Source organism: Entelurus aequoreus, linkage group LG13, assembly GCF_033978785.1.
Source record: "Entelurus aequoreus isolate RoL-2023_Sb linkage group LG13, RoL_Eaeq_v1.1, whole genome shotgun sequence".
In the NCBI taxonomy this organism is placed as follows: domain Eukaryota; kingdom Metazoa; phylum Chordata; class Actinopteri; order Syngnathiformes; family Syngnathidae; genus Entelurus; species Entelurus aequoreus.
The window spans coordinates 7,633,787-7,647,634 of NC_084743.1; the positions used below are offsets into that span (position 1 = coordinate 7,633,787).

At 37.3% G+C, this 13,848-nt stretch overlaps 1 protein-coding gene across 1 annotated transcript in view; it reads left to right on the plus strand.

The window, feature by feature from the left end:
* LOC133663115 (serine/threonine-protein kinase Nek5-like) overlaps positions 1-13,848 on the plus strand; it is a 56,125-nt gene that overhangs the window by 2,648 nt on the left and 39,629 nt on the right. Inside the window, exon 4 of the mRNA XM_062067346.1 lies at positions 5,960-6,043. Coding sequence (XP_061923330.1) covers positions 5,960-6,043 — 84 coding nt within the window. The remainder of the gene's footprint in view (positions 1-5,959; positions 6,044-13,848) is intronic.

Genomic DNA, 13,848 nt, shown 5'->3' on the forward strand with positions numbered 1-13,848 from the left:
ATGCATACATATATCCACACATATATGCATACATATATCCACACATATATGCATACATATATCCACACATATATGCATACATATATCCACACATATATACACACAGTATACATACATATACAGTTAGGTCCATAAATATTTGGACATTGACACAATGTTCAGTACTCCAGCTCTGTACATCACCACCATGGATTTGAAATGAAACAATCAAGATGTACTTTTAAGTGCAGACTTTGAGCTTTAATGTGAGGGTATTTACCTCCCAATCAGGTAAACGGTGTAGGAACTACAACACATTTCATATGTGCCTTCCACCTGTTAAGGCAGCAAAAGTAATTGGACAATTGTCTCCTCAGCTGTTCCATGGCCAGGTGTGTGTTATTCCCTCATTTCATTTACAAAATAGCAGATAAAAGGGTTAAAGTTAATTTCAAGTGTGGTATATTAATTTGGAGTCTGGGGAGGTCATCTGTCAATATAGAGAATACAATAGAATATATCTTTATTGTCATTGTACAACGAAATTGTAAGCAAAAACTAATTTAGTGCAAATTCATAATAACACAAAAACATAAGAACATAGATAAAAATACATCAAAATACTAAGCACACTGTTATATGTCGACAAGGGGGAAGGAGACGGCACAACAACAGCAGGGTTAGCTCAACAGCTTTTATTTCAGCTTTTGATGTATACGTGGGGTGTGTATGCTACTATGTGTGTGGATGTAATACAATGTGTGGAGATTTACACAATGTGAATTAGTGAGGGTTTGTTGAAGGTGCGTGTTGGTTGTGGCAGCATCCAAGTCCTGAGGGGGAAGATCCAAAAGGGGTTTGTGATCCCAGCAAGGTCCGTTTGGCAGGAGAGAGGCGCCAGGGGTCCAAATCCGGATGTGGGGGTGGAAAATGGGGGAAGGCAATCAGAGTCCGGGGGAAGCTTCACGGTGGAAGCGCAAAGACAATGACAGACACGGAGGCTGTGGGAACAGGAGATGACAAAGGCAAGATCAGGGTCAGGCATGAGAAGGACAAAAATGAGCAAAAGAGTAAGCACAGGAGCGGAGCCAGAGACGTGAGAGCTTACTGAACACAGGGCGACGTTCTGGCGAGCAGAAGTCAGCGGCGAGTCTCTTTATCCTGCTGCCTCTCATTAGTCCCAGGTGTGTGGATTGATGATTGTCTCCGGCTGTGTGGGCGCGGTCTGCGCAGCGGGGGCGTGTCCTGCTTGGCTCACAGCGGAGTCTCTAGGTGCTGCCGCAGCGCAGGAAGAGGCAGACGGCGTGAGTGCCGTAACACACACAGCTCACATGCACACTCATTATTGTCTTGTGTTCACTATTGCTCTCAGGTAAAAAGTGTTCTTCAATCAGTTTGTCCGGCATTTTATTGTCATGTATCTCCTCCCCGAGGGTTATTGTCCTGTATCTCCTCCCCGAGGGTTATTGTCCTGTATCTCCTCCCCGAGGGTTATTGTCCTGTATCTCCTGCCCGAGGGTTATTGTCCTGTATCTCCTCCCCGAGGGTTATTGTCCTGTATCTCCTCCCCGAGGGTTATTGTCCTGTATCTCCTCCCCGAGGGTTATTGTCCTGTATCTCCTCCCCGAGGGTTATTGTCCTGTATCTCCTCCCCGAGGGTTATTGTCCTGTATCTCCTGCCCAAGGGTTATTGTCCTGTATCTCCTCCCCGAGGGTTATTGTCCTGTATCTCCTCCCCGAGGGTTATTGTCCTGTATCTCCTGCCCGAGGGTTATTGTCCTGTATCTCCTCCCCGAGGGTTATTGTCCTGTATCTCCTGCCCGAGGGTTATTGTCCTGTATCTCCTCCCCGAGGGTTATTGTCCTGTATCTCCTGCCCGAGGGTTATTGTCCTGTATCTCCTCCCCGAGGGTTATTGTCCTGTATCTCCTGCCCGAGGGTTATTGTCCTGTATCTCCTCCCCGAGGGTTATTGTCCTGTATCTCCTGCCCGAGGGTTATTGTCCTGTATCTCCTCCCCGAGGGTTATTGTCCTGTATCTCCTGCCCGAGGGTTATTGTCCTGTATCTCCTGCCCGAGGGTTATTGTCCTGTATCTCCTGCCCGAGGGTTATTGTCCTGTATCTCCTGCCCGAGGGTTATTGTCCTGTATCTCCTCCCCGAGGGTTATTGTCCTGTATCTCCTCCCCGAGGGTTATTGTCCTGTATCTCCTGCCCGAGGGTTATTGTCCTGTATCTCCTCCCCGAGGGTTATTGTCCTGTATCTCCTGCCCGAGGGTTATTGTCCTGTATCTCCTCCCCGAGGGTTATTGTCCTGTATCTCCTGCCCGAGGGTTATTGTCCTGTATCTCCTGCCCGAGGGTTATTGTCCTGTATCTCCTGCCCGAGGGTTATTGTCCTGTATCTCCTGCCCGAGGGTTATTGTCCTGTATCTCCTCCCCGAGGGTTATTGTCCTGTATCTCCTGCCCGAGGGTTATTGTCCTGTATCTCCTCCCCGAGGGTTATTGTCCTGTATCTCCTGCCCGAGGGTTATTGTCCTGTATCTCCTCCCCGAGGGTTATTGTCCTGTATCTCCTCCCCGAGGGTTATTGTCCTGTATCTCCTCCCCGAGGGTTATTGTCCTGTATCTCCTCCCCGAGGGTTATTGTCCTGTATCTCCTCCCCGAGGGTTATTGTCCTGTATCTCCTCCCCGAGGGTTATTGTCCTGTATCTCCTGCCCGAGGGTTATTGTCCTGTATCTCCTCCCCGAGGGTTATTGTCCTGTATCTCCTCCCCGAGGGTTATTGTCATGTATCTCCTCCCCGAGGGTTATTGTCCTGTATCTCCTCCCCGAGGGTTATTGTCCTGTATCTCCTCCCCGAGGGTTATTGTCCTGTATCTCCTGCCCGAGGGTTATTGTCCTGTATCTCCTCCCCGAGGGTTATTGTCCTGTATCTCCTCCCCGAGGGTTATTGTCCTGTATCTCCTGCCCGAGGGCAGCAGTTCAAAAAGTTGATGTCCAAGGTGAGATGTTATGTCCCTTATGATGTTTTGGGCCTTTTTGAGGCACCTGCCACTGTACACTTCATCCAGGGAGGGGAGAGCAGCCAGTCATCTTCATGGCACTTTTTAGCAACCTCTGAAGTGTGTTTCTCTCTGTGCAGCTGGCATACCATACACACATGCACTATGTCATACCATACACACATGCACTATGTCATACCATACACACATGCACTATGTCATACCATACACACATGCACTATGTCATACCATACACACATGCACTATGTCATACCATACACACATGCACTATGTCATACCATACACACATGCACTATGTCATACCATACACACATGCACTATGTCATACCATACACACATGCACTATGTCATACCATACACACATGCAGCATGTCATACCATACACACATGCAGTATGTCATACCATACACACATGCAGTATGTCATACCATACACACATGCACTATGTCATACCATACACACATGCACTATGTCATACCATACACACATGCACTATGTCATACCATACACACATGCACTATGTCATACCATACACACATGCAGCATGTCATACCATACACACATGCACTATGTCATACCATACACACATGCAGTATGTCATACCATACACACATGCAGCATGTCATACCATACACTCATGCACTGTCATACCATACACACATGCAGTATGTCATACCATACACACATGCAGCATGTCATACCATACACACATGCAGTATGTCATACCATACACACATGCAGCATGTCATACCATACACTCATGCACTGTCATACCATACACACGTACACTATGTCATACCATACACACATGCAGCATGTCATACCATACACACATGCACTATGTCATACCATACACACGTACACTATGTCATACCATACACACATGCACTATGTCATACCATACACACGTACACTATGTCATACCATACACACATGCACTATGTCATACCATACACACATGCAGCATGTCATACCATACACACATGCAGTATGTCATACCATACACACATGCAGCATGTCATACCATACACTCATGCACTGTCATACCATACACACGTACACTATGTCATACCATACACACATGCAGCATGTCATACCATACACACATGCACTATGTCATACCATACACACGTACACTATGTCATACCATACACACATGCACTATGTCATACCATACACACATGCACTATGTCATACCATACACACATGCAGCATGTCATACCATACACACATGCAGCATGTCAGCACACTCTATTAAGCAGCGATAGAAGGACACAAGCAGTTTTTGTGACAGGTGGTTCTTTCTGACGAGTCTCAGAAAGTAAAGTCTCTGCTGTGCCTTTTTGATGGTCACTGAGGTGTTCGCACTCCATGACAGGTCTTCCTCGATCTGGATCCCCAGGAACCTGAAGTTAGAGACCCTTTCCACATAGCCCCCATTGATGTACAGTGGTTGGATGTTTATTGTTTTTTTCTTCCGGAAATCCATGATCAGCTCCTTGATCTTAGTGGTGTTAAGGACCAGGTTGTTTTCCCTGCACCACCCAGTCAGCCGCTCCACTTCATTTCTGTAGGCAGACTCATCCCTCCCAGACATGAGTCCCACTACTGTGGTGTTGTCTGCAAATGTAATAGTGGTGTTGCTGGCATGGGCAGGGGTGTAGTCATGAGTGTAGAGGGTGTAGAGTAGGGGGCTTAGCACGCAGCCCTGGGGGGAGCCGGTGCTGATGCTGAGAGGTGGGAGCCTGCTCTCACCCTCTGAGAGCGATTTGTCAGGAAGTCCAGGATCCAGTGGCAGATGGAGGAAGACAGTCCCAGCCCCGTCAGTTTGGGCAGCAGTCTGTGGGGGAAGATGGTGTTGAACGCAGAGCTAAAATCAACAAAAAGTAGCCTTGCATAGCTCCCCTGCTGCTCGAGGTGGCTCAGAGCAGTTGTTCATTCAAATAAATGCTTTCTAAAAGCAATCTGCATGAAGTGTATTGTATGTATGTTATGTATTACTATTGTGATGAATGTCTATTTTACGTGACATTTGATATAAATATTATGTGATATACTCTGTATACAAGGAATGTCGAGAGTACAGCTCTTTTTTACACTTGCTGTAAAAATGATGAATTCATTGTTGATATGTTATTAGATATTGCACTAATTCGCTTTGTTACCTTAAGCTGTTTAATATCTATATTGGGGAGAATGCAAATATGTTTAAGAGTTCTTTCTTTACTCATAGTCATGTTTAAAGCAGCTAGTGTTTTTCCATTTGTACTCTTTCTATTTTTTCATTTTATGTCCGCAAGTAAACTGTGTGTTTCCTTGAAGGCTTGAATGTAGGAGTTGGAGTACTCCCTTATATCTTATCTGTAGTGGAACAATGAGCCTGTATTTCTTTCTGGAGAGGGGTGGGGACTTTCTTCGGATGCAAGAAGTTGTCTCTTCCGTATGAATGTTAGACCATCCCGAGATGACGGTATGACTGTATTGATGTGGGCTGGTTTCCTAAAGCTTTAGTAAAACTTGATAATATTCCTATTCTGTCTTGATGGTCCTTCTTACTCTGCATATATGTACTAGATAATATTCCTATTCTGTGTTGATGGTCCTTCTTACTCTGCATATATGTACTAGATAATATTCCTATTCTGTGTTGATGGTCCTTCTTACTCTGCATATATGTACTAGATAATATTCCTATTCTGTCTTGATGGTCCTTCTTACTCTGCATATATGTCATCTGAAAGAATTTGGGATTGACAAGTGACTTTAATTCCCTGAGAGGGAATACTGGGCACACGCAACAATATCTATTTAGATCGCTCAGCATTTATCCATTTGCTTTGGATTGCTTTTAGCATCTTTAATGGACAAATTGCTGAGAGAAGTATTAAAACAGCTGATGCCGTGTAGTGTCAGAGTTGTGAGCAATAAAGCCTAAATACAACCATGATCTTGTTCAGGTACTGGATTGGTTTGTTCAGATTTGCCTGGGCCTCAAACACATCCATGACAGAAAGATCCTGCACAGAGACATTAAAAGTCAGGTACGTAAGATCACAACTCTGTTGGACCCAAAGTCTTTGCAATAAACTTCTTCCATCACCCTCTAAAGCAACTGAAGTCAGCTTGTAAGCATGAATACACATGCTTGATGATGAATACATCATATACACATGCTTGATGATGAATACATCATATACACATGCTTGATGATGAATACATCATATACACATGCTTGATGATGAATACATCATATACACATGCTTGATGATGAATACATCATATACACATGCTTGATGAATACATCATATACACATGCTTGATGATGAATACATCATATACACATGCTTGATGATGAATACATCATATACACATGCTTGATGATGAATACATCATATACACATGCTTGATGATGAATACATCATATACACATGCTTGATGATGAATACATCATATACACATGCTTGATGATGAATACATCATATACACATGCTTGATGATGAATACATCATATACACATGCTTGATGATGAATACATCATATACACATGCTTGATGAATACATCATATACACATGCTTGATGATGAATACATCATATACACATGCTTGATGATGAATACATCATATACACATGCTTGATGATGAATACATCATATACACATGCTTGATGATGAATACATCATATACACATGCTTGATGATGAATACATCATATACACATGCTTGATGATGAATACATCATATACACATGCTTGATGATGAATACATCATATACACATGCTTGATGATGAATACATCATATACACATGCTTGATGATGAATACATCATATACACATGCTTGATGATGAATACATCATATACACATGCTTGATGAATACATCATATACACATGCTTGATGATGAATACATCATATACACATGCTTGATGATGTATACATCATATACACATGCTTGATGATGAATACATCATATACACATGCTTGATGAATACATCATATACACATGCTTGATGATGAATACATCATATACACATGCTTGATGATGAATACATCATATACACATGCTTGATGATGAATACATCATATACACATGCTTGATGATGAATACATCATATACACATGCTTGATGATGAATACATCATATACACATGCTTGATGATGAATACATCATATACACATGCTTGATGATGAATACATCATATACACATGCTTGATGATGAATACATCATATACACATGCTTGATGATGAATACATCATATACACATGCTTGATGATGAATACATCATATACACATGCTTGATGATGAATACATCATATACACATGCTTGATGAATACATCATATACACATGCTTGATGATGAATACATCATATACACATGCTTGATGATGAATACATCATATACACATGCTTGATGATGAATACATCATATACACATGCTTGATGATGAATACATCATATACACATGCTTGATGATGAATACATCATATACACATGCTTGATGATGAATACATCATATACACATGCTTGATGATGAATACATCATATACACATGCTTGATGATGAATACATCATATACACATGCTTGATGAATACATCATATACACATGCTTGATGATGAATACATCATATACACATGCTTGATGATGAATACATCATATACACATGCTTGATGATGAATACATCATATACACATGCTTGATGATGAATACATCATATACACATGCTTGATGATGAATACATCATATACACATGCTTGATGATGAATACATCATATACACATGCTTGATGATGAATACATCATATACACATGCTTGATGATGAATACATCATATACACATGCTTGATGATGAATACATCATATACACATGCTTGATGATGAATACATCATATACACATGCTTGATGAATACATCATATACACATGCTTGATGATGAATACATCATATACACATGCTTGATGATGTATACATCATATACACATGCTTGATGATGAATACATCATATACACATGCTTGATGAATACATCATATACACATGCTTGATGATGAATACATCATATACACATGCTTGATGATGAATACATCATATACACATGCTTGATGATGAATACATCATATACACATGCTTGATGATGAATACATCATATACACATGCTTGATGATGAATACATCATATACACATGCTTGATGATGAATACATCATATACACATGCTTGATGATGAATACATCATATACACATGCTTGATGATGAATACATCATATACACATGCTTGATGATGAATACATCATATACACATGCTTGATGATGAATACATCATATACACATGCTTGATGATGAATACATCATATACACATGCTTGATGAATACATCATATACACATGCTTGATGATGAATACATCATATACACATGCTTGATGATGAATACATCATATACACATGCTTGATGATGAATACATCATATACACATGCTTGATGATGAATACATCATATACACATGCTTGATGATGAATACATCATATACACATGCTTGATGATGAATACATCATATACACATGCTTGATGATGAATACATCATATACACATGCTTGATGATGAATACATCATATACACATGCTTGATGATGAATACATCATATACACATGCTTGATGATGAATACATCATATACACATGCTTGATGATGAATACATCATATACACATGCTTGATGATGAATACATCATATACACATGCTTGATGATGAATACATCATATACACATGCTTGATGATGAATACATCATATACACATGCTTGATGATGAATACATCATATACACATGCTTGATGATGAATACATCATATACACATGCTTGATGATGAATACATCATATACACATGCTTGATGATGAATACATCATATACACATGCTTGATGATGAATACATCATATACACATGCTTGATGAATACATCATATACACATGCTTGATGATGAATACATCATATACACATGCTTGATGATGAATACATCATATACACATGCTTGATGATGAATACATCATATACACATGCTTGATGAATACATCATATACACATGCTTGATGATGAATACATCATATACACATGCTTGATGATGAATACATCATATACACATGCTTGATGATGAATACATCATATACACATGCTTGATGATGAATACATCATATACACATGCTTGATGATGAATACATCATATACACATGCTTGATGATGAATACATCATATACACATGCTTGATGATGAATACATCATATACACATGCTTGATGATGAATACATCATATACACATGCTTGATGATGAATACATCATATACACATGCTTGATGATGAATACATCATATACACATGCTTGATGATGAATACATCATATACACATGCTTGATGAATACATCATATACACATGCTTGATGATGAATACATCATATACACATGCTTGATGATGAATACATCATATACACATGCTTGATGATGAATACATCATATACACATGCTTGATGATGAATACATCATATACACATGCTTGATGATGAATACATCATATACACATGCTTGATGATGAATACATCATATACACATGCTTGATGATGAATACATCATATACACATGCTTGATGATGAATACATCATATACACATGCTTGATGAATACATCATATACACATGCTTGATGATGAATACATCATATACACATGCTTGATGATGAATACATCATATACACATGCTTGATGATGAATACATCATATACACATGCTTGATGATGAATACATCATATACACATGCTTGATGATGAATACATCATATACACATGCTTGATGATGAATACATCATATACACATGCTTGATGATGAATACATCATATACACATGCTTGATGATGAATACATCATATACACATGCTTGATGATGAATACATCATATACACATGCTTGATGATGAATACATCATATACACATGCTTGATGAATACATCATATACACATGCTTGATGATGAATACATCATATACACATGCTTGATGATGTATACATCATATACACATGCTTGATGATGAATACATCATATACACATGCTTGATGAATACATCATATACACATGCTTGATGATGAATACATCATATACACATGCTTGATGATGAATACATCATATACACATGCTTGATGATGAATACATCATATACACATGCTTGATGATGAATACATCATATACACATGCTTGATGATGAATACATCATATACACATGCTTGATGATGAATACATCATATACACATGCTTGATGATGAATACATCATATACACATGCTTGATGATGAATACATCATATACACATGCTTGATGATGAATACATCATATACACATGCTTGATGATGAATACATCATATACACATGCTTGATGATGAATACATCATATACACATGCTTGATGAATACATCATATACACATGCTTGATGATGAATACATCATATACACATGCTTGATGATGAATACATCATATACACATGCTTGATGATGAATACATCATATACACATGCTTGATGATGAATACATCATATACACATGCTTGATGATGAATACATCATATACACATGCTTGATGATGAATACATCATATACACATGCTTGATGATGAATACATCATATACACATGCTTGATGATGAATACATCATATACACATGCTTGATGATGAATACATCATATACACATGCTTGATGATGAATACATCATATACACATGCTTGATGATGAATACATCATATACACATGCTTGATGATGAATACATCATATACACATGCTTGATGATGAATACATCATATACACATGCTTGATGAATACATCATATACACATGCTTGATGATGAATACATCATATACACATGCTTGATGATGAATACATCATATACACATGCTTGATGATGAATACATCATATACACATGCTTGATGATGAATACATCATATACACATGCTTGATGATGAATACATCATATACACATGCTTGATGATGAATACATCATATACACATGCTTGATGATGAATACATCATATACACATGCTTGATGATGAATACATCATATACACATGCTTGATGATGAATACATCATATACACATGCTTGATGATGAATACATCATATACACATGCTTGATGAATACATCATATACACATGCTTGATGATGAATACATCATATACACATGCTTGATGATGTATACATCATATACACATGCTTGATGATGAATACATCATATACACATGCTTGATGAATACATCATATACACATGCTTGATGATGAATACATCATATACACATGCTTGATGATGAATACATCATATACACATGCTTGATGATGAATACATCATATACACATGCTTGATGATGAATACATCATATACACATGCTTGATGATGAATACATCATATACACATGCTTGATGATGAATACATCATATACACATGCTTGATGATGAATACATCATATACACATGCTTGATGATGAATACATCATATACACATGCTTGATGATGAATACATCATATACACATGCTTGATGATGAATACATCATATACACATGCTTGATGATGAATACATCATATACACATGCTTGATGAATACATCATATACACATGCTTGATGATGAATACATCATATACACATGCTTGATGATGAATACATCATATACACATGCTTGATGATGAATACATCATATACACATGCTTGATGATGAATACATCATATACACATGCTTGATGATGAATACATCATATACACATGCTTGATGATGAATACATCATATACACATGCTTGATGATGAATACATCATATACACATGCTTGATGATGAATACATCATATACACATGCTTGATGATGAATACATCATATACACATGCTTGATGATGAATACATCATATACACATGCTTGATGAATACATCATATACACATGCTTGATGATGAATACATCATATACACATGCTTGATGATGTATACATCATATACACATGCTTGATGATGAATACATCATATACACATGCTTGATGAATACATCATATACACATGCTTGATGATGAATACATCATATACACATGCTTGATGATGAATACATCATATACACATGCTTGATGATGAATACATCATATACACATGCTTGATGATGAATACATCATATACACATGCTTGATGATGAATACATCATATACACATGCTTGATGATGAATACATCATATACACATGCTTGATGATGAATACATCATATACACATGCTTGATGATGAATACATCATATACACATGCTTGATGATGAATACATCATATACACATGCTTGATGATGAATACATCATATACACATGCTTGATGATGAATACATCATATACACATGCTTGATGATGAATACATCATATACACATGCTTGATGATGAATACATCATATACACATGCTTGATGATGTATACATCATATACACATGCTTGATGATGAATACATCATATACACATGCTTGATGAATACATCATATACACATGCTTGATGATGAATACATCATATACACATGCTTGATGATGAATACATCATATACACATGCTTGATGATGAATACATCATATACACATGCTTGATGATGAATACATCATATACACATGCTTGATGATGAATACATCATATACACATGCTTGATGATGAATACATCATATACACATGCTTGATGATGAATACATCATATACACATGCTTGATGATGAATACATCATATACACATGCTTGATGATGAATACATCATATACACATGCTTGATGATGAATACATCATATACACATGCTTGATGAATACATCATATACACATGCTTGATGATGAATACATCATATACACATGCTTGATGATGAATACATCATATACACATGCTTGATGATGAATACATCATATACACATGCTTGATGATGAATACATCATATACACATGCTTGATGATGAATACATCATATACACATGCTTGATGATGAATACATCATATACACATGCTTGATGAATACATCATATACACATGCTTGATGATGAATACATCATATACACATGCTTGATGATGAATACATCATATACACATGCTTGATGATGAATACATCATATACACATGCTTGATGAATACATCATATACACATGCTTGATGATGAATACATCATATACACATGCTTGATGATGAATACATCATATACACATGCTTGATGATGAATACATCATATACACATGCTTGATGATGAATACATCATATACACATGCTTGATGAATACATCATATACACATGCTTGATGATGAATACATCATATACACATGCTTGATGATGAATACATCATATACACATGCTTGATGATGAATACATCATATACACATGCTTGATGATGAATACATCATATACACATGGTTGATGAATACATCATATACACATGCTTGATGATTACATCATATACACATGCTTGATGAATACATTATATATCATATACACATGGTTGATGAATACATCATATACACATGGTTGATGAATACATCATATACACATGCTTGATGAATACATTATATATCATATACACATGGTTGATGAATACATCATATACACATGCTTGATGAATACATTATATATCATATACACATGGTTGATGAATACATCATATACACATGGTTGATGAATACATTATATATCATATACACATGGTTGATGAATACATCATATACACATGGTTGATGAATACATTATATATCATATACACATGGTTGATGAATACATCATATACACATGCTTGATGAATACATTATATATCATATACACATGGTTGATGAATACATCATATACACATGGTTGATGAATACAT